This window comes from Hordeum vulgare, chromosome 7H (genome assembly GCF_904849725.1).
Source record: "Hordeum vulgare subsp. vulgare chromosome 7H, MorexV3_pseudomolecules_assembly, whole genome shotgun sequence".
NCBI lineage: Eukaryota > Viridiplantae > Streptophyta > Magnoliopsida > Poales > Poaceae > Hordeum > Hordeum vulgare.
Genome location: NC_058524.1, coordinates 515613115 through 515636966, shown reverse-complemented (window position 1 = coordinate 515636966; position 23852 = coordinate 515613115). Strand labels below are relative to the sequence as shown.

Genomic DNA, 23852 nt, shown 5'->3' with positions numbered 1-23852 from the left:
GACGAAAACTCTCGTACTTCAGCGAATACACGTCTATTAAAACTGTTTTGATGGTGCGCTCAACTTGCACCTTTCCGGGATTTTCTTCACGTATATAAAGGGTACACGTCCCGTCCAACACGCTACCAGACTCGGCAGCCAACACGAGGAAATCCGACTCATACACGCATACGAGTACGGTTTACCTGAGCGTGATCTTGTTTCCTAAACAGCAGCTAAGTAAACTTAGTAATAAACTATCTAGGACTCCACTACAACTAGGTTAATTACTACAAACACAAAGCCGTCGTCATCCTTATAAAACCCCATGCACTCAGCTCTGGCTCCGGCGCTCTGCACCCCTGCACAGGGTGTCCCCGACAAAGTACACCACACCAAGCTTAAAACTCTGCTCTGCCACTAGTCCCGCCTACTCTTCTTCTCTATCTCTAAGCTGCAGCTTTCAGCACGCAGACGGCGGACCGATGTGCACCACCACCCCTGCGCCGTCGGCGCCAGCAGTGCCAGTCTCGGGCGGCAAGGGCCTCCACCACGTCTATGTGACGCTGGCCCAGTGCGCCGAAGTTCACGGGCATGGGGGCGACGCGGCAGGCGCTCATTGTCACCCCCAGCTCAAGTGCCACGGGGTTGACGACCACGCCGTGCTCCTGACGGTGACTGGTGGAGAGACATTCCGCGAGGCGGCGGCACTGTGCCGGTTGGCGTGCCCGATCGCGCTGACGGCGCTGCTGCTCTACTCCCGCACAGCGCTGTCCATGCTCTTCCTCGGCTCCCTCGGCGACCTCCAGCTAGCAGCGGGTTCGCTCGCCGTCGCCTTCGCCAACATCACCGGCTACTCAGTTATCTCCGGGCTTTCCCTCGGAATGGACCCGCTTTGCTCTCAGGCGTTTGGAGCGGGCCAGCCGAGGCTCCTGGGCCTCACCCTGTACCGCTCTGTTCTCTTCTTGCTCTGCTGCTCGCTGCCGCTCTCTGCGCTGTGGCTCAACATGTCAAAGATCCTCTTCTTCCTTGGCCAGGACCACGAGATCACGGAGCTCGCGCAGCAGTACCTCATGTTCTCCCTCCCAGACCTCTTCACCTTCTCCTTGATCCACCCGCTACGCGTCTACCTCCGGTCGCAAGGTATCACGCAGCCGCTCACTACCGCCGCGGGCGCAGCCGTGCTGTTCCACGTGCTGGCCAACTACGTACTGGTGGGTCGACTCGGGCTCGGCGCAGAGGGGGTTGCCGCCGCGGCGTCCGCTTCCAACTTCGTGCTACTGGGCGTGCTGCTCGCGTACGTCAGCCGGCGCGACACCTCGTTGCGGGAGGCATGGGGTCCCACGGCAGAGTGGCTCGCCGGATGGGGCCCGCTCGCGCGGCTGGCCGCTCCTAGCTGCGTGTCGGTGTGCCTGGAGTGGTGGTGGTACGAGGTGATGATCTTGCTGTGCGGGCTACTGCCGGAGCCAAAGCCGGCGGTGGCGTCCATGGGCGTGCTTATGCAGACGACGGCTCTTGTCTATGTCTTCCCGTCGTCCCTGGGTCTCGGCGTGTCGACGCGGGTGGGGAACGAGCTGGGCGCGAATCGCCCAGTCCGCGCGCGTGCTGCGGCCCGCGTGGCCGTTGTCGGCGCCGCCGTGATGGGACTCGTGGCCATGTCGTTCGCAGCGGGGATGCGCCATGCATGGGGTCGACTCTTCACCACCGACGCCGACATCCTCCGCCTGACTGCCGCCGCGCTGCCGGTCGTAGGGCTGTGCGAGCTTGGCAATTGCCCACAGACCGTCGGCTGCGGCGTGCTCCGCGGCAGCGCGCGGCCGTCGCGAGCCGCGCACGTCAACCTCGGCGCTTTCTACCTTGTGGGCATGCCCGTCGCCGTCTTGCTTGCGTTCTGGTTCGGCTTGGGCTTCGTTGGGCTCTGGGTGGGGCTCCTCGCCGCCCAGGTGTGCTGCGCCGGGCTCATGCTGTGCGCCGTGGGATCCACCGACTGGGAGGCCCAGGCACGGCGGGCTCAGGCGCTGACATCGTCGCCCTCTCCAGACGTGGAGATGTCCGACGTTGGGAAGGGCGGGGGCCACGCGTCGGCGGCGGCCGCGGCAGGGGGAGCCGGGCCCGAGAAAGGGGAGCACGATGAGGATTGGGCGGACAGGAGCCGCTACGAGCCGTTGATCTCCAACGAGAAGGCCGAGCCCGGGTCAGTTTAGGTGCTTTGAATTCGGAGGAAAGCACAAATGCCAATGTATAATTTTCTTCTTGTATTATTATTCTTACCTCTGATTAATTGGACTGCTACTGCTATTATAGCTAGTGTACTGAGTACTGTGCTAATGTGTTCATTTCTTTTTAAGATATTTTCTTATCACTTGGTCTTGTGTATTATTGGTCGTACCTATGCGTTAATGACACTTGGACGCGTTATCAACTACTAGCAAAAGTGCCGGTGCGTTGCAACGGAAGAAAAAAAACCCACCATCTTCAATGACAATGACCATATTATGTTCATATCACATCGCATGATTTCGAAAACTTGTTCATAAATGCAAGAAAATATTTCTTTTTTAAAATTTTATTCACAATTCACAAGTTGAAACAATGTTCATATTTTTTAAGAAATATCATGGTTGTCAAAAACTTGGTAAATCAAAGAATTATTCTGAATTTTAAGAAACATTTTTTAAAATATAGTATAATATTCCGATCCACCATGACAATTAATTCTTCAAAATTCACTCAGGTATATAATCTGAAAGACTCAGAAGCATTACTATTGAACTCCATACATTTGATCATTCGTGAACATTTTTACAAATTTGGGAACATTTTTAAAAACCGAGAACATTTTTTACTATTTATAAACATTTTTTAAAATTCCAATATAATATTTTATAGTACAAACTGTTTTCAATTATTTTCTTGTGAATTGCCGAATAATTCATTTTTTGAACTATCCAACATTTTTTAATTGCATTAATGAAATTGAAAACTGATGGACTTTTTTTTATTCACGAATATTTTCTCCAAAATTATGATTTTTTTAATATGCAAACATTTTTACAAAAATCCCAAACAATTTTCGAATTCACAAACATTTTATGTTTTATCAAATATTTATGTAAATATATATTTTTGAATTTCGAAAGTTTTTTTTATCTATTTGAATTAGAAAAAATAAAATAGAAACAGATAAATAATAATTAAAAAACTAAAAAAACAGGCCCCGCCCATGGGCTGGTCCAAATGGACGTGTTGTTTATTTTCCAGCGAGCAGAGCGTAGTATAGCTGGTCTCTATGCTTGGGCCGGTCCATGGAAGGATTCCCTGCAAACGTTTTTTATAACTTATAGGTGGCAGTGGTGGGTAATATTAGAAAATTTTGAAAATAATTTTAATGACGTATCACAGAAGTAATAGGTGCTTTAGTCGTATCAACTAAATGCAGTATTTTCATCCCTCATAGTTAATCTGATTAGCTAAGTTCTTGTATTGGGTTTGTCCCGAGGTTTGTTTTTTTCAAGACTTTTACATTTTTTATGAAATGTCTCATATTTCTTCTTCTTTGGTCAAGTTCGGTAAAGCTAGAAATGACTATTTTCATAAAATGTGAATCCGGATCTTGAAGTGTTCGGCTCGTGGATGACTCCAAGATCTCTCTAACGAACATGTAAAATGCACGACACATCACTATAAAATTATGTAAAGCATGTTCCGTAAAGAGCTAAAATTTGCTAATCTATTTTGATTGCTAATATCAAATCAAAGCGGATTGGATTTATGGCTCATGCGTGTACATGCACCTAAATAACTACTCCATCCGTTCCTAAATATAAGTCTTTCTAGAGGTTTTACTAATGGACTACATAAGGATGTATATAGACATACTTTAGAATATAGATTCATTTATTTTGCTCCGTATGTAGACATCTAGTGAAATATCTTAAAAAACTTATATTTAGATACGGAGGGAGTACTTTAATAAAAAAATATTTTAGAAACTGCTTTGGGGTCTAAAGTTTCGTGGATAAATGACATTAGTGGTATTCGAGGAAAAAAGAAAACCCGCGCTCTAAAAATCATTTCAAATGTTTTTTACCCAGACCACTAGGCTATCATTTCTTCGTGAGATTGTACATGCAGTAAAACACTTGATCAAGATTGTTATATACTCCCTTTGTTTATAAATATTTTTTTTTAAGATTTCACTAGGAGACTATATGAGAGACAAAATGAGTGAATCTACACTCTAAAGTATTGTTTGTATAGATCTGTATATAGTCTTCTAGTAAAATCTCTAAAAAGACTTATATTTAGGAAAGGGGGAGTAAATCAGAAGTCTTTCATATTTTCCGCTATGTTTTAGTCTTTTATATTCACTACCAAAAGGGTTCGTGCGTTGCAACGAGAGAGAAAAATACTACACACTCTTAATTTACAAAAAATGGTATATGATCTGAGTATTTGTAGCTACGGCTCAAACAAAGATGGTCTTAACATACAAAAAACGCAGTTCAAGATTCCACATGTCTTCTTTTTAAACACCGCTTGCATGTAAATTTAGTACATGAAAGCCACTACATAGCGGTGCCGCACGAGCGCCTTTCCGTGCGGCGGTTTTCCGCCATGCGTGCAACTAATACATCAGCGTGACATTAGCAAAGATTTTTTTAATGTTGATTTTTCAAAAAGTTTTATCTCTTAAACTATAAATCCAATTGACGATCCGGTTTCACCGTTAGCTTTCTCGCAACGAGATCTTCAAAACTAGATCCCATGTCGACATGTTTTTACAACTTTTTTTATCGATAGTTGCCAGTTTACTATTATTTAGTTGTTAGATTATGAGACACTTAGTAGCCACATTTAATTAACTTAGTTATCAACTTGGCAACCGTGTATATTTTTTTGGTAACTACGCTTGCTTAAACCCGACGACCGTGCTTGACAAATAATTGTTGTCTTGTAGCAATTTTTATTATACATGATATAACGCATGTCATAGGTTTGGTTTGCCAATTTAAATATGTCCACTTGTCATATTTACATACAACTTTGCCAGAAAAGTATTTTGTGTGCTTGCTAGTTTAGCTATGCTGACATGTCATATTTACTAACAATTACCAAAAAAAAAGATTTCTCGTGGTCGTCGGTTTTAAATATGTTGAGTTGTCATATTTTTACACGTTATCGTCGTAAAATAGTAGTTTGTGCTTGCCCGTTCGATTTATGTTGAGATGTCATATTTATACGCAATTTTCAAAAAATATGACGATTAAGTTATTTTTTATCAAACAAGTAAGTACTGACTAATATGATAAGTGCAACAAATGTGGTAAGTACGAGCAAAAAGAAGTTGTCGAAACATGTCGACATGGGATCTAGTTTTAAAAATTTCGTCGAAACAAAGTCAACAGCGTAAACGGATCATCGATCGAATTAATGATTTTAAAGACAAAACTTTTTGAATTTTGATCATTTAGAATGAATTGGATGACATCATTGCATGCAGGCATGCATGACAAAGAGAATTCCGGTTTTTTTTGCTGCCAGATGTGGTGTCAGCCGCCGCAGAAAGCCGCGATGCGGTGTGTAGATTAGATTTTCCCGTAATACATACAGAAAAAGGGGCAAGTGATCTTCAATTTCGCCTCCAATCCTGATTTTGTTGTGAAGTTCATCCATAATCTGGATTCGTACCGATATGAAGGAAAAATGGATAATGCATTATTGATTAAGCTTGCATCCTAGATAGTATTTTTTAATGCTTAACAGGTAAAATAACAACATATTCAGATTCTACATATTTTTTTAATCAAAATTCATATATAACATGTTAAATTTAGAGCTACGGTTTAGAAGTTATGAGTATTTAAAAAAATATTTGATATGTACTATGAGTTTAATGTAAGAAATATTAAGGGATTTTTTATAAAATAACATAACGGATTAAAAATATCTATTTGCTTTATTAGATATAGATTTGGGTATGTGTAGACCCATGTTAGCCGATTCATTTTTGACTATAAAAGTAAATTTATTACAGTATTCACAAGTCCTTTGTAGATACACATATTTGCCCTTTTTTTTTGAAAAAGAACAAGGCAAAAGACTCGTAATAATATGATTTACTAAATATATTGTTGATGTTTTGCTAATATGTATGGTCAAAGTGATCCACGGATTTGGTTGTAATTTTTGATACTTTTGATATTTTTTGTACGGGCATGAGATTAGGAACATATCGGAAGTTTCTTGGAAAGAAAATTTTCAACGGAAGGTAGATCCTGAAGAAGTGAGTGGAGGACTACACTCGGTGCTATATCTTGGCTTCTTTCACACTAGGCTAGATGCTGGATGAGGGGAGCCGTGCCTCCCAGGTAGGAAGCAAGCCGGGCCGGAGGGAAATGATTATAGAAATAGATGCGCCGCTTGACAAATGACAAGGCCATGCAGTAAAAAACATACTCCCTCTGTTTTTTTGTTGTGCATAGTCCTTTTATTTTTAAATACTTGTTGTTGGGAAGAAATCGAGTATTCTCTCCAACACTAAGTATTATCATACGAAGGGAGTACTATTCTTTTTCTCATTAGTTTTACCTTTATATTGTTTGCAATTGCTTCCGCCACACGAGCTAGTAAACTTTGAATACTACCACGAAGGAGACGAGCACCAACGGTACCTGTGGTAAACAAGTTTTGAATGAAAATTAAGTAATGATGCTTTAGGTCGTTAGCTCTATTTTGGAAAAATACATAATTCGAGATAAAAAGTGGAGTAAAAAATGAAGACCCTGTTGACAGGGATCAGGTTCTTTGGGCCAATCGCAACAAAGTCACCTCAAACATGAATGCTCTTTCATTACATGTGTGTTAATGATTTTCTCGCTCCAACTAAGGATAAAAGATCAATGATTCTGGTGTCGATGATTGAGTGCTATCACTGATTGGCCCTCTAGATGCAATATATCCTCGAGCCGTATAGGCCACTCCTAGATGTTGCTTATTGTTACTTCCTTCGATCCAAAATATAGCTTATCCCGGCTGATCATCGTCGCTCCGCGGCCTTCTTTGAGGAGCTCCGCAGGAAGATCTCCTCTGTCCCTCTTTCGGTGGTGGTGGGCGATGATTTCAGCCTCATCTGTTGTGTACAAGACAACAACAATAGTCGAATAAACTTCCCTCGCATGCAGCTCTTCAATGACTGCATCGAGGATGTTGGCCTGAGAGAGCTTGATCGGGTTGGCACCAGATTCACGTGGACCAACTGCCAGGCCGACTCGGCGATGTGAGTCCTGGACCGGATCTTTGCGGATCTGAAATGGGAGATCAAATGCCCCCTTGCCTCCCTCCGGGCCATTACCCGCATTGATTCGGATCACATTCCCCTTCCGCTCTCTTCGGAAAACAATAGACCTCCTCCTCCTTCGAGTTTTCGGTTCGAGACCTTTTGGCTTAATCAGGCCGGCTTTGCTCATGCGGTGCACGCTCGCTGGGTGGCAGGGCGTGACTCCCCCCACCGCTCAGTCTCCATCATCCACTCCTGGCAGTTCTGTGCTAAGCTTGGCCGCCAGTTTATGAAGGGTTGGGGTGTCAACTTGGGTCGCAATCTCAATGAGTGGAAAAGGAGGCTCCTCGAATCCATCCAGGCCATAGACCTTCGGGCTGACTCTTCAGGCCTAGATCGTGACAAGTGGATCATTCGATACGATCTGGAGGACCAGCTGACGATGATCTACACTAATGACGAGGCTTTTTGGCGCCAGCGTGGAACCCAACGCTGGGTTTTGCGGGGTGATGCCAACACGGCATACTTCCAGGACATTGCGAACGGCCTTCGTTGTTGCAACTCCATCGCCCTCCTCTAGGATGGGGAGACCCTCCTTCAACGCCCTGTTGAGGTTTGCGCCCACGTGGACGGCTTCTTGAAATCCCTATTCTCGCCCGCCCTTGCGGAGGGCTATCCCTGGCCCCGTCCTTCAGGGATATACGCCAGCGCGTCTCCGACTCGGAGAACGCGGTGCTCACTGCCCCGTTCTTTGAGGACAAGGTCTGGGCGTCCATTAAGGGTATGAACCGTGCTTCCGCTCCTGGCCTCGATAGCCTCCGAGTGAAGCTCTTCCAGACCTTATGAGATGTGATCAAGCCCAAGGTGATAGCCCTATTCGAACAATTCTATGTGGAAACCATTGACCTCTCCCACCTCAACTATGGGAACATTACCCTTATTCCCAAAGTGGCGGGGGCTTCCGACATCCGCCAGTTCTGTCCGATCACGGTGATCAACGTGATCTTCCGTATCCTGGCTAACGGGTACGACAATTAGGTGACCCTGTTAGCTGACCGCGTCACTCATCCTAACCAATCGACCTTCATTCAAGGCCGATTTATCCTGCATGAGGTCTAGATCTTCCATGTGGTCCTGCACGAGGTGCGCACTAGGCGGCAACATGCGGTCTTCTTGAAGATCGACTTCCACAAGGCCTATGATACCGTCTCCTGGTCCTTCATTCAGGAAGTTCTCCTCAGGAAGGGCTTTGATGACCGATGGGTTACCCGAGTTATGTAGATGGTCTCATCTGGCCGGACTGTCGGTGAATACTCACAACATATGCCATAGGTACGCTAAAGTCGGTGAGAACCGAAGGGACAAAGGAGGGCGCTGGGAACGAGGTTGGTACAAGCATGGAACGCACGATGTACCCAAGTTCAGGGCTCTCCGTAGAGATAAGACCCCTAGTCCTGCCGGAGTGTTTGATGTGTATGGATGGATTACAAGGTTGCTCCTCGAGCTGTGTTGGGAGGAGGAAGAGGGGAGCAGCGGGCTTGTCTCTGCCTCTCTCTATGTGGTTGGTGGATGTGAAGTGTTGTTCGACCGACCCTCTACATGGAGGGTGACCGGGGGGTTTTATAGACGAACCCGCCGGCCTACAATATGGATAAAGGTTACAAGAGTGGGACCCGGCTGGCAGCCTCGCCGGCTGACCAGGGGCCTACGAGGGTCTTGTCTTGTCGCTTGAGGGGCCCGCCGGCTGCATGGTCTCGTTTGGCCGTGGGACCCGCCGGCTGGCCAATGAAGCTCTCGCGTAAGGTTGACGCCGAGCACGCGCTGTACGTCGAGCGTCGTCCAGCGAGATTCGACATGGGCAGATAGTACGACCGCGTCCACTGTTCCCCACGCCGAGTGCAGTAATGGAGTGGGAGTGTGACGATCCGACACTATGCTAGGTGCTGGATCAGAGCCGGGGTAGGTCAGCGCGCGTGGCCGCCGACACTCGTACCTGCCGGACATTCCGATCCAGTACTTTGCTCACGCGTATCCATCTTTAACCGTAAGGTCTCATCCTGACCTACGATCTGATGTGACTTGAGATCCCCGGCCGGCTAGCCTGCTTGGCTAACCGGCTTGGGCACGGCCGCCTCGTTCCTAGCCGGCTGGCTTTGCCAAGACGGTCAGGAAGAGGTAGCCATCTCGCCTCTAGCCGGCAGGGGTTGCGTGGCCGGCCAGAGAGTTCGCCGCCTTGTCCTCCAGCCGGCAGGCGTAGCCTAGCCGGCTAGAAGACTTGGGCCTTGGGAAACTGTATTTGTTCATATCCTTTGGGCAGGAAATGAAGGACCAAGATTGATGAGCCTACCCCGGGGTTATCCCACCGACAATAGTCCTCGAAGCTGGAGAGGACTGCCGTCTGCGGACGGGCGGCTTCAGCGGCTTGATATTTTGTCTTGGTATTTCTGCCGCCATCCGCGACAGGGGACGCCAGCTCCGACACCGGCTGGCTTCGAAGCGACGCCTCGGCATCGTAGGTCGCTCAGAATGTGCCACGTGCCAGGCCCCACCTGACGTAATGATGGTGATTACTGGTGACGGCACCGGGCCTGGGCCCTGGGTCCCGCCACGATGCCCCCTCGGCCTCCGTGCGAGAGATCCTCTACGGATTTACTCCGCGACGGTTGAGCTTAGGGAAGCGCTACCGTCCGTAATACACGGGGTTAGTGGGGGTTCCGCGTGCACCGGATCCCCTCCCCACGATGCTTCGTGGGGTTTAAATAGGATGCGGGGGTTCCGAGGAGGCCATTCGCCCCCCATTATCGCCCCGCATCGACACTCTCTTCCTCCCTGAGCCCAGAGAGAAAGAGCTTGTCCTCTTCGTCTTCATCGCCTTTGTCGCCGCTGAGCCACCAGCGCTTTCGAGCTCTAGCAGCCCGCAGCCATGGCCGACGGCTCCACCTCGAAAAAGTCCTCGTCGCAGGGAGCCTCGCTGGGCAGCGAGATCTGCGAAGGCCATATCGAGGCGCTCCGTCATCACCGGCTGCTACCCCCGGCCTCCCAGGTGCTGGTGCGAATCCCAGGCACCGAGACCGCTCCCACACCTGCTGTGGGAGAGGTCGTTGTCTTCAACAAGCACTTCTACCGGGGCTTCGTGCTCCCGGTGAGCGCCTTCTTCTCCGAGTGGCTCCACTTCTTCGGCCTATAGCCGCATCACCTGGCGCCGAACACCATATTGCAGCTGTCGGCTTTCGTGGTCTTGTGCGAGGGTTTCCTCGGGATCGAGCCACGCGTCAATCTCTAGTGTAGCTTGTTCTTCTTCAAGCAGCAGTCCATCGCGATGGAGAAGGCTGAGGTAGAGAAGCTCGTCGGACCGCGCCCGATGACACATCGGCGCCTACCTCAAGATTCTGGAGAAGGGCGGCCTCCTTGGCCGCGACCTGCTCACCACCATGGTGACCCGCAGGATCCTGCCGCTTCAGAGGTGGCCACATCTGGTCTGCCAGATGAGCGGCCAGCATGACCCCTGTAGGACGTCCACCAAGAGGTTCACCCCCAGCGCGGTGGCGCGAAGGGTGAACCTGATTTCCACTGCCCGCATGGATGACAGCAGGAACTGGTCGTGGGGGATGACCCCCTTCAACAGGTCCCGTCCGCCTCCGGTGGTAAGTGTTCTCTTTGTTCTTTGCTATTTGTCTTGCGACTAGCCATCTCACTGAGCCGGCTGTCGAATCCTTTTTCATAGATCTTCGAGAGGCTGCAGGCATCCCTCCGTCCGCCCGCTCCTGACGTGGCCGTGTCCGACGCCTCGGAGATCGAGGACGAGGGCGTGATCGAGTCCCGCTCGGACTCCTCCGCAGGCTCGGAGAACCGCTGGAGTCGGAAGGGACAGAGCCGTCTGGTGAGTACCCGTGGCCCTCCATCGCAGACTGGATGGATGAAGACAAGACTTCCTCATTCCTATCTGATGCAGCCTTCGAGGAAGACTCCGATGGGGTGGAGGAGGTTACCAGCCCGCCGCTGACGCGCGGTCGGCGTCAAAGGGCCGGGGCAACCGTCGCTGACGAGGCGGTCGAGAAGAAGGGCAAGGGTGCCACAGCTTCCAGGCCGGCTCCTAAGCGCCCGACGCCGGGTCCTCCAGCCGGAGCACGGGCAGGCGGTGCTAAGAAGCGCCGTGGTGCCGGCAGAAGGCAGGTGCCCATGGTCGCAGGGTAGGATTTCCTCCCCCTTTTCTTCATTTGTCTGGTGTAAAGATTTGTTCCTTAAGAACGTTGCCCGGCAGGGAGGTGGAGGAAGTGGAGGAACACACTGCCTCCGCAAACGAGCGGGCCGGCTGGGCAGCGGCTGATGCTTCCCAGAGGGAGCTTGAGGAGCAGTCCAAGCGCCGGTGGGAGACGATCGCAGGGAAGACGGCCGAGGGTCAGTCTCGCCCCAGCCGGGCCGAGAAGCCGATGGGGAAGCGTACGAAGGCTAGATATGACCCCTCCGCGCATGCTCGCGTGGAGGAGCCGCTAGCGAGGCGGCCCCGAGGGACGCCCCGAGGGCTGAGGGGCCTGATACGTCCATTTTGCATCATGTTTTCATGTTGATATTTATCGCTTCTTGGGCTGTTATTTCACTTCACGGTACAATTCTTATGCCTTTTCTCTCTTATTTTGCAAGGTTTACATGAAGAGGGAGAATGTCGGCAGTTGTAATTCTGGCCTAAAAGTGGAGCAAGTTTGAGATACCTATTCTGCGCAACTCCAAACGCCGTAAAAATCAACGAGGATTTTTTTTCTGGATTTATAAAAAATACTGGGCCGAAGAAGCGCTAGAGGGGCGCCAGGGGATGGCCACAAGCCTGCACGGCGCAGCCACCCCCCAGGCCGCGCCATGAGGGCTTGTGGGCGCCCTGCTAGCCCACTTGCCCCTCTTCTGCTATATGAAGGGTTTCGTCTGGAAAAAATCAAGGAGGAGCTTTTTCGTGGTTTTGCCGCCGCCACGAGGCGGAACTTGAGCAGAACCAATCTAGAGCTCCGGCAGGACGATCCTGTCGGGGAAACTTCCCTCCCGGAGGGGGAAATCGTCACCATCGTCATCACCAACACTCCTCTCATCAGAGGGGACTCATCACCATCAACATCTTCATCAGCAAAATCTCATCTCCAAACCCTAGTTCATCACTTGTAACCAATCTCCGTCTCGCGACTCCGATTGGTACTTGTAAGGTTGCTAGTAGTGTTGATTACTCTTTGTAGTTGATGCTAGTTGGATTACTTGGTGGAAGAGTTTATGTTCAGATCCTTGATGCTACTCATTACCTCTCTGGTCATGAATATGATTATGCTTTGTGAGTAGTTACTTTTGTTCGAGAGGACATGGGATAAGTCATGCTAATAGTAGTCATGTGAATTTGGTATTCGTTCGGTAATTTGATGTGTTGTATGTTGTTTTTCCTCTAGTGGTGTTATGTGAACGTCGACTACATAACACTTCACCATTATTTGGGCCTAGAGGAAGGCATTGGGAAGTAGTAAGTAGATGATGGGTTGCTAGAGTGACAGAAGCTTAAACCCTAGTTTATGCGTTGCTTCGTAAGGGGCTGATTTGGATCCACTAATTTATGCTATGGTTAGACTTTGTCTTAATTCTTATTTCGTAGTTGCGGATGCTTGCGAGAGGGGTTAATCATAAGTGGGATGCTTGTCCAAGTAAGAGCAGGACCCAAGCGCCAGTCCACCCACATATCAAACTATCAAAGTAACAAATGCGAATCATATGAACATCATGAAAAGTAGCATGACAGAAATTCCTGTGTGTCCTCGTGTGACAGCCTAATGCAGACGTTCGAGAAGATTCCCCTTTTCTTTCCGTTTTCGTCGTGTGTCTATTTTCTTTTGCCGCATCATCATCGCATCATGCGCATAATCATCATTGCATCGGCATTCCGTTGCCGCCAGATTTCAAAACTTGCATCCGTTAGTAGTTGCCGGTTCTCGACGTTTTCCGTTCTAAGTCCGACCGCACTCGCGCGCGCCCGCGGCATCGTTCGAAACCCTGTTTTAAAAGTGAGCGTAAAACTTTCTCTGATCGAGGTGAAACTTGGCACGGGGTTGTGATTAGATATAGCTAGGCCGCCTGTCGAATTTCGTCGCGATCGCAGACCGTCTGGTCCCCGAACGGTCGACCATAGCGGCACCGTATTCGGTCTACCGTCGGACATTTGTCGGTGTTTTAAAATTTATTTCCACGCCACCCGTTCTCCCTCTCGTCTCCGGTAAACCACCCTACACGGCCACGTAGCCGTTCCCGCGTGCGGAGACGTTCGAATCCGACCCCGCGGTTGGATCCGGAACGCGATTTCGGGTAGCCTACCCCCTCGTTTGTCTGTATATAGACCCCCATACCATTAATTAGATAGCAAATCCCCTCTCTCCCTCGTTTTCTGTGCCTCCCCAACCCTAGGCGCCACACCCAGCCATCTCCCACCTCCAGCGCACGGGCCCGCGAAGCCCATCTGGAGCCCCCCGGGCCCGAACCGAGCCGCCGCCAGCGCCGTGTATCCCGTGGCCGAGGTGTTCCTCCCGAGCCCCGATCCCGCTTCCTCCATGCCCGGCACCTTCCCCGCCGGTCACCGGAGCTCCGACCACCGGGGTAGTCGCCGCCGCCTTCTGCCCCTCGCCGGACGCCGCCCGCCTGCCGGATGCTCGCCGGAGTACCCCCGCGCCGCCGTTCCTCGCCAGTTCGCCCCAGGACCTCCCTTCGCCGCGAGCTCGCTGCCACAGCACCTGCGTCGCCGCCTCACGCCAGATCCGGCGAGCAGTCGTCCGGATCCGGCCACCGCGCCCCTCGCCGGTGCCTCCTCGCCCCGTCCTCGCCAGGGACCTGCCCCGAGAGCCTCTGCTGTGCCGGTTCCCCGTCGTGTTCGAGGGATCTGGGGCTGGCCGTTGACCGCCTCCACGTGGGCCGCGGCAGGCCAGGCACCTGAGCTGCCTGGGCTCCGCCCCGCCTGCGCCACCTACCAACTGGCTGGGCCTCCCCCCCCCGCAGCCGGGCCAAGCCGGTACTCTCCACCGACTCCAGGCCTCCCCAAGGCCCACCTCAGGCCGGCCCAAGTGGCTGAGGTGAGAACCTCCTCCCTGCCCTCCTATTCCTCACCCGGTTGCATTTTAGTTATGCTGCGCCTAGTAGATAGGCCCGTAGGTAATTTTTCCTTTTAGGAATATATTTCGGAATTAATATAAATTCCAGATAAATAGATATAATAAAACCCCCGTATGTTATATTCCGTAAGTCGGATCAAGGTGATCTTTATATGGATTTGGTGTAGAATTTCACGTAGTATCCGTTTTTACAACTCGCATATTTGTTTGAAGTCGTTTAGCGTGCCTGACACCTAGTTTAGCGTGCTCTCCTATTTTGTTTGCCTCCCGTAAAATTTTTTGCACGAGTCCCGATAGCCCGTATGCCTTAGATAAAATGTCCATGTTTTAGGGACCATTTTTCCATGCATTTTAGAGCGGTCATTTGTATTTTTGCGTGTAGGGAATTGCCACTAGTTTATTTTCCCGTATATAGGTTATTTTCCCGCATTTATGTGTGGCTTTATTTTTTTGTGCAACCCCACATATTTATATATGTTTCCGGGGTAGAAAAATCCATGTTCTTTTCTGTGCAATTAGTTTTAGCTTTTGAGCAAGTTAGTTCGCGCGATATTTCGCCGTGATGCCCTTTTGTTTAATTCGTAGGATTTTATCCGTGCTTCGTTTGAAGGAGTTGTCAACTAGGGAGTTGTTCTTTGATGTTTTGTCTAGCCCCTGGTATTTTTAGTTGCAATAGGAATGCATGTATAGGTGTGGTTTGCTTGCTCTTAAGTTGGTAGAAATAGTGCTGATTTGGAGGAGCTGAAATATTTCTAAGTCTGGAATCTGTTATTATTTTGTTGCTGTCTTGTCTTGCTTGTATCTTGTGATCTGTAGCTCTTTTGAGGTTGGTCCAATGGAGTTAGTTGTACCCCTTGTGCTTCTCTAGCATGCTGTAAATTTGCATGCCATTCGGAGTCCTGTAGATATAGGTTTTGCTGCTGTCAATATAGCTTCAGATCGAAAACTGCACCTTCATGAGGTGTTATTTTCACTAAGTCTGAAATAGTGTGTGGGATGCCATTTTGTGTCTTCCTTCCCTAGTGATCCATGATGCCATGCTAGTTGTTGTTAGGCTACCCGAAATCGCGTTTCGGATCCAACCGCGGGGTCGGATTCGAACGTCTCCGCACGCGGGAACGGGTATGTGGCCGTGTAGGGTGGTTTACCGGAGACGAGAGGGAGAACGGGCGGCGCGGCAACGAATTTTAAAACACCGACAAATGTCCGACGGTAGACCGAATACGGTGCCGCTACGGTCGACCGTTCGGGTACGAGATGGTCTCCGATCGCGACGAAATTCGACAGGTGGCCTAGCTATATCTAATCACAATCGCGTGCCATGTTTCACCTGATCAGAGAAAGTTTTACGCTCACTTTTAAAACAGGGTTTCGAACGATGCCGCGGGCGCGTGCGAGTGCGGTCGGACTTAGAACGGACAACGTCGAGAACCGGCAACTACTAACGGATGCAAGTTTTGAAATCTGGCGGCAACGGAATGCCGATGCAATGCTGATGATGCACATGATGCGATGATGATGCGAAAAAATAAAATAAACACACGACGAAAATGGAAAGAAAAGGGGAATCTTCTGGAACGTCGGCATCGGGCTGTTACACCTCGGGAGCGTTTTTCCTCCTGTAAGAATTTGGCTAGGCTTGTCCGTTTCTACAAAAGGGATTGGCCCACTTTGCTGCACCGTTTCTACTTTTGTTACTTGTTGCTTGCTACGAATCATCTCACCACACAATCACTTGTTACCGACAATTTCAGTGCGTGCTGATTTTACCTTGCTGAAAACCACTTGTCAGATCCTTCTGCTCCTCGTTGGGTTCGACACTCTTACTTATCAAAAGGACTATGATTTATCCCCTATACTTGTGGGTCATCAAGACTCTTTTCTGGCGCCGTTGCCGAGGAGTGAAGCGCCTTTGGTAAGTGGAACTTGGTAAGGAAACATTCATATAGTGTGCTAAAATTTATTGTCACTTGTCACTCTGGATACTAATCCTTTGAGGGGCCTGTTCGGGGTATCTTCACCTCGAACGGAAGCACAAAAAGTTGCTCCTCAACCTGCTGCACCTACTAAAAATATTTTCTTTGAATTTCCTTCGGGTATGCTTGAGAAACTGCTGGCTAATCCTTTTACAGGAGATGGAACATCACATCCAGACTTGCATCTGATCTATGTAGATGAAGTTTGTGGTTTATTTAAGCTTGCAGGTTTGCCCGAGGATGAGGTCAAGAAGAAGGTCTTTCCTTTATGTTTGAAGTATAAGGCGTTGACATGGTATAGGCTATGTGATGATACTGGATCATGGGACTACAATCGGTTGAAATTGGAATTTCATCAAAAGTTTTATCCTATGCATTTAGTACGTCGTGATCAGAATTATATTTATAACTTTTGGCCTCGTGACAGAGAAAGCATCGCTCAAGCTTGGGGGAGGCTTAAATCAATGTTATATTCATGCCCCAATCATGAGCTCTCGAGAGAAATTATCATTCAGAACTTGTATGCTCGGCTTTCTCATGATGATCGCACCATGCTTGACACTTCTTGTACCTCTTGTTTTATTAAGAGAGATATTGACTTCAGATGGAATTTATTGGAGAGAACTAAATGCAACTCTGAAGATTGGGAGCTTGAAGAAGGTAAGGAGTCAGGTATGAATTTCATGTTTGATTGCGTTAAATCCTTTGTTGAGACAAATACTTTTTGTGACTTTAGCGCTAAGTATGGACTTGACTCTGAGATAGTAGATTCATTGTGTGAATCTTTTGCTGCTCATATTGATCTCCCCAAAGAGAAGTGGTTCAAATATCATCCTCCTTTAGAAGTCAATGTAGTTAAACCCACTCTAGTTGAAGACAAAGTCATTGCCTATAATGATCATGTGGTTCCCAGTGCTTACATTTAGAAACCACCTTTCCCTGTTAGGATAAAGGATCATTCTAAAGCTTCAACTGTGATACGTAGAGGCTATATTAGAACACCTACACCCCCTGAGCAAATTAGAGTTGAACCTAGCATTGCTATCATCAAAGATCTTCTATCTGACGATGTTGAGGGACATAATATTCACTTCTGTGAAGATTCTGCTTGAATTGCTAAACCTCACGTTAGAGACAAACATAGGCCTGTTGTTGGCACGCCTGTGGTTTCTGTTAAGATAGGAGATCATTGTTATCATGGTTTATGTGACGTGGGTGCTAGTGTTAGTGCAATACCTCAATCCTTATACGATGAAATCAAAGATGAGATTGCACCTGTTGAGATAGAGCCTATTGATGTCACTATTCAGCTTGCCAATAGAGATAATATCTGCCCTGTGGGAATTGTTAGGGATGTTGAAGTCTTGTGTGGTAAAACGAAGTATCCTGCTGATTTCCTCGTTCTTGCTACCGCTCAAGATAGCTCTTGTCCCATCATATTTGGCAGACCCTTCCTCAATACTGTTAATGCTCATATTGACTGTGAGAAGCAAACTGTCACTGTTGGCTTTGAAGGTGTGTCACATGAGTTCAATTTCTCCAAGTTTGGTAGACAACCTCATGAAAAGGAGTTGCCCAGTAAGGATGAAACTATTTCCTTAGCTTCTATTCCCGTGCCTCCTACTGATCCCTTAGAGCAATACTTGCTTCAGCATAAAAATGATATGCACATGGATGAAAGGGATGAGATAGATAGAGTTGTCTTAGAACAATATCCTATCCTTAAGAATAATCTGTCTATTGAACTTCTTGGGGATCCAACCCCACCAAAGGGTGATCCTGTGTTCGAGCTTAAACAGTTGCCTGATACTCTTATGTATGCCTATCTTGGTGAAAAAGAGATATATCCTGTCATAATTAGTGCTAGCCTCTCAGAGCATGAAGAAAAGAAGTTGCTAAAAACTCCGAGGAAGCACCGTGCTGCTATTCGATATACTCTTGATGATCTTAAGGGCATTAGTCCCACTCTATGCCAGCACAAGATTAAATCTGATCCTGATTTCAAACCAGTTGCTGATCATCAAAGGAGTTTGAATCCTAAGATGAAAGAAGTAGTAAGAAAAGAAATACTAAAGCTCCTGGAAGCGGGTATTATCTATCCTGTTGCTCATTGCGATTGGTTGAGTCTGGTGCATTGTGTTCCTAAGAAAGGAGGCATTACCGTTGTCCCTAATGATAAGGATGAATTGATCCCACAGAGGATTATTACTGGCTATAGGATGGTGATCGATTTCAGGAAACTGAATAAGGCCACTAGGAAAGATAATTACCCTCTGCCTTTTATCGACCAAATGCTAGAAAGGCTGTCTAAACAGACACACACACACACTTCTGCTTTCAAGACGGTTATTCTGGTTTCTCCCAAATAACAGTTGCACAATTTGATCAGGAGAAAACCACTTTCACCTGCCCTTTCGGTACCTTTGCTTATAGACGTATGCCTTTTGGCTTATGTAATGCACCTACCACCTTTCAAAGATGTATGATGGCTATATTCTCTGACTTTTGTGAAAAGATTGTCGAGGTTTTCATGGATGACTTCTCCGTTTACGGGTCTTCCTTTGATGATTGCCTCAGCAACCTTGATCGAGTCTTACAGAGATGTAAAGACACCAGTCTTGTCTTGAATTGGGAGAAGTGCCACTTTATGGTTAATGAAGGCATTGTCTTAGGACATAAAATTTCTTGAAAGAGGTATTGAAGTCGATAAGGCTAAGGTTGATGCAACCAAGAAAATGCCATACCCCACAGATATCAAAGGTATAAGAAGTTTCCTTGGTCATGCTGGTTTCTATAGAAGGTTCATCAAAGACTTCTCTAAGATTTCGAGGCCTCTTACCAATCTCTTGCAAAAGGATATTCCTTTTGTCTTTGACGATGATTGTGAGGAAGCCTTCGAAATACTTAAGAGGGCTTTGATAACTGCACCTATTGTTCAACCACCTGATTGGAACTTGCCTTTTGAGATCATGTGTGATGCTAGTGATTATGTTGTTGGTGCTCTTCTAGGGCAAAGAGTCGATAAGAAGTTGAATGTTATTCACTATGCTAGTAAAACTCTAGAAAGTGCCGAGAGAAACTATGCTACTACGGAGAAGGAATTTTTAGCAGTCGTGTTTGCATGTGAAAAGTTCAGGTCTTACATAGTTGATTCCAAAGTCACTATTCACACTGATGATGCTGCTATTAAGTAACTCATGGAGAAGAAGGACGCTAAACCTAGACTTATTAGATGGGTTCTCTTGCTACAAGAATTTGATTTGCACGTTGTCGACAGAAAGGGTGCTGATAACCCAGTAGAAGATAACTTGTCTAGGTTGGAGAACGTTCTTGATGACCCACAACCTATTGATGATAGCTTTCCCGATGAGGAACTGAATGTCATCAATGATTCATGTAGTGCACCGTGGTATGCTGATTAGGCAAACTATATCGTTACCAAATACATACCACCTAGTTTCACGTACTAGCAAAAGAAGAAATTCTTCTTTGACTTGAGACACTACTTTTGGGATGATCCTCACCTTTATAAAGAAGGAGTAGTGCTGGAAATATGCCCTAGAGGCAATAATAAAATGGTTATTATCATATTTCCTTGTTCATGATAATCGTCTATTGTTCATGCTATAATTGTATTAATAGGAAACAGTAATACACGTGTGAATAAATAGATCACAATGTGTCCCTAGCAAGCCTCTAGTTGGCTAGCTCGTTAGTAAATAGATGATCATGGTTTCCTGGTCATGGGCATTAGATGTCATTGATAACGGGATCACATCATTGGGAGAATGATGTGATGGACAAGACCCAATCCTAAGCATATCACTAGATCGTATTGTTCGTATGCTAAAGCTTTTCTAATGTCAAGTGTCTTTTCCTTCGACCGTGAGATTGTGCAACTCCCAGATACCGTAGGAGTGCTTTGGGTGTATCAAACGTCACAACATAACTGGGTGACTATAAAGGCGCACTACGGGTACCTCCGAAAGTATCTGTTGGGTTGGCACGAATCGAGATCGGGATTTGTCACTCCGTGTGACGGAGAGGTATCTCTGGGCCCACTCGGTAGAACATCATCATGAGCTCAATGTGACTAAGGAGTTAGTCACACGATGACGTGCTACAGAACAAGTAAAGAGACTTACCGGTAACGAGATTGAACAAGGTATAGGTATACCGACGATCGAATCTCGGGCAAGTTCTATACCGACAGACAAAGGGAATTGTATACGGGATTGATTGAATCCTTGACATCGTGGTTCATCCGATGAGATCATCGTGGAGCAAGTGGGAGCCACCATGGGTATCTAGACCCTGCTGATGGTTATTGGCTGGAGAGGTGTCTCGGTCATGTCTACGTGTCACGCGAACCCGTAGGTTCTACACACTTAAGGTTCGATGATGCTAGGGTTATAGGGAATTGTTATACGAGGATATCGAAAGTTGTTCGGAGTCCCGGATGAGATCTCGGACGTCACGAGGAGCTCGAGAATGGTCCGGAGGTAAAGATTCATATATAAGACGGATGGTTTCGGACACCGGAAGTGTTTCGGGCATCACCGGTAACGTACCGGGACCACCGAAGGTGGCCCCGGTGGTCCACCGAAAGGGGGCAACGACCCCGGGAGCCTAGATGGGCCAAGTGGGGGAAGGAACCAGCCCCTAGGTGGGTTGGTGCGCACCCCAACTGAGCCCATGGCGCAGGAAGAGGGGAGAGGGGGGAACCCTAGCGCAGGTGGGCCTAAGGCCCACCAAAGGGGTGCGCCACCCCTCCTCCCCCCTTGCCCGCCGCACCTTTCCCCATCTAGGGCTGCCGCCCCCCCAGGAGGGGGAAACCCTGAAGGGGGCACAACCCCTCCCCCCCCTATATATAGTGGGCACTTCTGGCCATTGGGGAACGGAATTTTCCCTCTCCCTCGGCGCAGCCCTGCCCTTCTTTCTCCTCCTTTCTGACTGTGCTTGGCGAAGCCCTGCCGGGAGACCTCGTCTCTCCATCGACATCACGCCGTCGTGCTGCTGGAGTTCTTCCGCAACCTCTCCCTCCTCCTTGCTGGATCAAGGTGCGGGAGACGTCACCGGGCTGCACGTGTGTTGAACGCGGAGGTGCCGTAGTTCGACACTAGATCGGAATTACACCGCGATCTGAATCGCCGCGAGTATGACTCCATCAACCGCGTTCTAGTAACGCTTCCGCTGAGCGATCTTCAAAGGTATGAAGATGCACTCACTCCTCTCTCGTTGCTGGTCTCTCCATAGGAAGATCTGAATATGCGTAGGAAGTTTTCTGAATTTATGCTACGTTTCCCAATAGTGGCATCCGAGCCAGGTTTTCTATGCGTAGATACTATGCACGAGTAGAACACAAAAGGTTGTGGGCGATGATTTGTCAATTTCTTGCCTTTACTAGTCTTATTCTATTCTGGCGGTATTGTGGGATGAAGCGGCCCGGACCGACTTTACACGTACGCTTACGTGAGACTGGTTCCACCGACAGACATGCACACCGTGCATAAAGGTGGCTAGCGGGTGTCTGTCTCTCCCACTCTAGTCGGATTGGATTTGATAAAAAGGGTTCGTACGAAGGGTAAATAGCTTTGGCATATCATCATTGTGGCTGTCACGTAGGTAAGGAAGGGTTCTTGCTAGAAACCCAAATCAGCCACGTAAAACTTGCAACAACAATTAGAGGACGTCTAACTTGTTTTTGCAGGGTTTGACATGTGATGTGATATGGCCAAAGTTGTGATGTTGCATGTATGATGTATGAGATGATCATGTTATTGTAATAGGTTTCATGACTTGCATGTCGATGAGTATGACAACCGATAGGAGCCATAGGAGTTGTCTTAATTTATTGTATGAGATGCAACGCCATGTGCTTACTACTTTTACTTCATTGCTAACGGTTAGCTATAGTAGTAGTGATAGTAGTAGTTGGCGTGACGACTTCACGGAGACACGATGATGGAGATCGTGTCACGCCGGTGACGATGATGATCATGCGATGCCTGAAGATGGAGATCGAAAGAGCAAAGATGATAATGGCCATATCATGTCACTATATGATTGCATTGTGATGTTTATCATGTTTTTCATCTTATTGCTTAGAACGATGGTAGCATAATAAGATGATCCCTCTTAAAATTTCGAGAACGTATTCCCCTAAGTGTGCACCGTTGCGAAGGATCGTTGTCTCGAAGCACCACGTGATGATCGGGTGTGATAGATTCTAACGTTCGCATACAACGGGTGTAAGCCAGATTTACACACGCGAAACACCTAGGTTGACTCGACGAGCTTAGCATGTAAAGACATGACCTCGAATACAAGAGACCGAAAGGTCGAACATGAGTCGTATGGTTGAATACGATCAGCATGAAGTTGCTCACCATGGTGACTAGTCCGTCTCACGTGATGATCGACACGGGTTAGTCAACATGGATCATGTATCACTTAGATGACTAGAGGGATGTCGATTTAAGTGGGAGTTCATACTTAATTTGATTAAATGAACTTAATTGTCATGAACTTAGTCTAAAAGTTGTCTTTATAAAATATTGAAGATGGCCAACGTCAACCTCAATTTCAATGCATTCCTAGAGAAAAACAAGCTGAAAGATGATGGTAGCAACTATGCGGACTGGGTTCGCAACTTGAAGCTCATCCTTGAAGCAGCTAAAAAGGCTTATGTCCTTGATGCGCCGCTAGGTGACCCTCCCGCTCTCGCAGCAGCCCATGACATTCTGAACGTCTGGCAAACGCGGAGTGATGACTACTCTCTGGTTAGGTGTGGCATGTTATACAGTTTGGAAACGGGGCTCCAAAGGCGTTTTGAGCAACACAGTGCATATGAGATGTTCCAAGAGCTGAAGCTAGTTTTTCAAGCTCATGCCCGTGTCGAGAGATATGAAGTCTCCGACAAGTTCTTTAGCTGTAAGATGGAGGAGAACAGTTGTGTCAGTGAGCACATACTCAAAATGTCTGAGTTACACGGTCGTCTGACTTCACATGGAGTCGAACTTCCGGATGATGCTATAATTGACAGAATCCTCCAGTCTCTCCCACCAAGCTACAAAGGCTTTGTGCTTAACTACAATATGCAAGGGATGGAGAAGACCATTCCCGAGTTGTACTCGATGCTCAAGTCTGCAGAAGTAGAAATCAAGAAAGAGCATCAAGTGTTGATGGTCAACAAGACCACTAGTTTCAAGAAGGGCAAGGGTAATAAGAACTTCAAGAAAGACGGCAAAGCTGTTGCCGCACCCAGTAATCCAGATGCTGGGAAGAAGAAAAAGAATGGACCCAAGCCTGAGACTGAGTGCTTCTATTGCAAGGGAAAAGGTCACTGGAAGCGGAACTGCCCCAAATACTTAGCGGGCAAGAAGGCTGGCAACGTTAAAGGTATATATGATATACATGTTATTGATGTGTACCTTACCAGCGCTCGTAGTAGCTCCTGGGTATTTGATACCGGTGTTGTTGCTCACATTTGCA

At 47.8% G+C, this 23852-nt stretch overlaps 1 protein-coding gene across 1 annotated transcript; it reads left to right on the top strand.

Annotated features, from left to right (window-relative positions):
- The first annotated feature begins 278 nt into the window (after positions 1 to 278).
- Positions 279 to 2326, top strand: LOC123412671 (protein DETOXIFICATION 52-like). The gene has a single exon (XM_045105615.1). The coding sequence runs from the start codon at positions 465 to 467 to the stop codon at positions 2181 to 2183; it is 1719 nt and encodes a 572-aa protein (XP_044961550.1). The 5' UTR covers positions 279 to 464; the 3' UTR covers positions 2184 to 2326.
- The last annotated feature ends 21526 nt before the right edge of the window (positions 2327 to 23852 follow it).

Coding starts and splice junctions, on each gene's coding strand:
- LOC123412671 (XM_045105615.1), top strand. CDS start 465: ATGTGCACCACCACCCCTGCGCCGTCGGCGCCAGCAGTGCCAGTCTCG.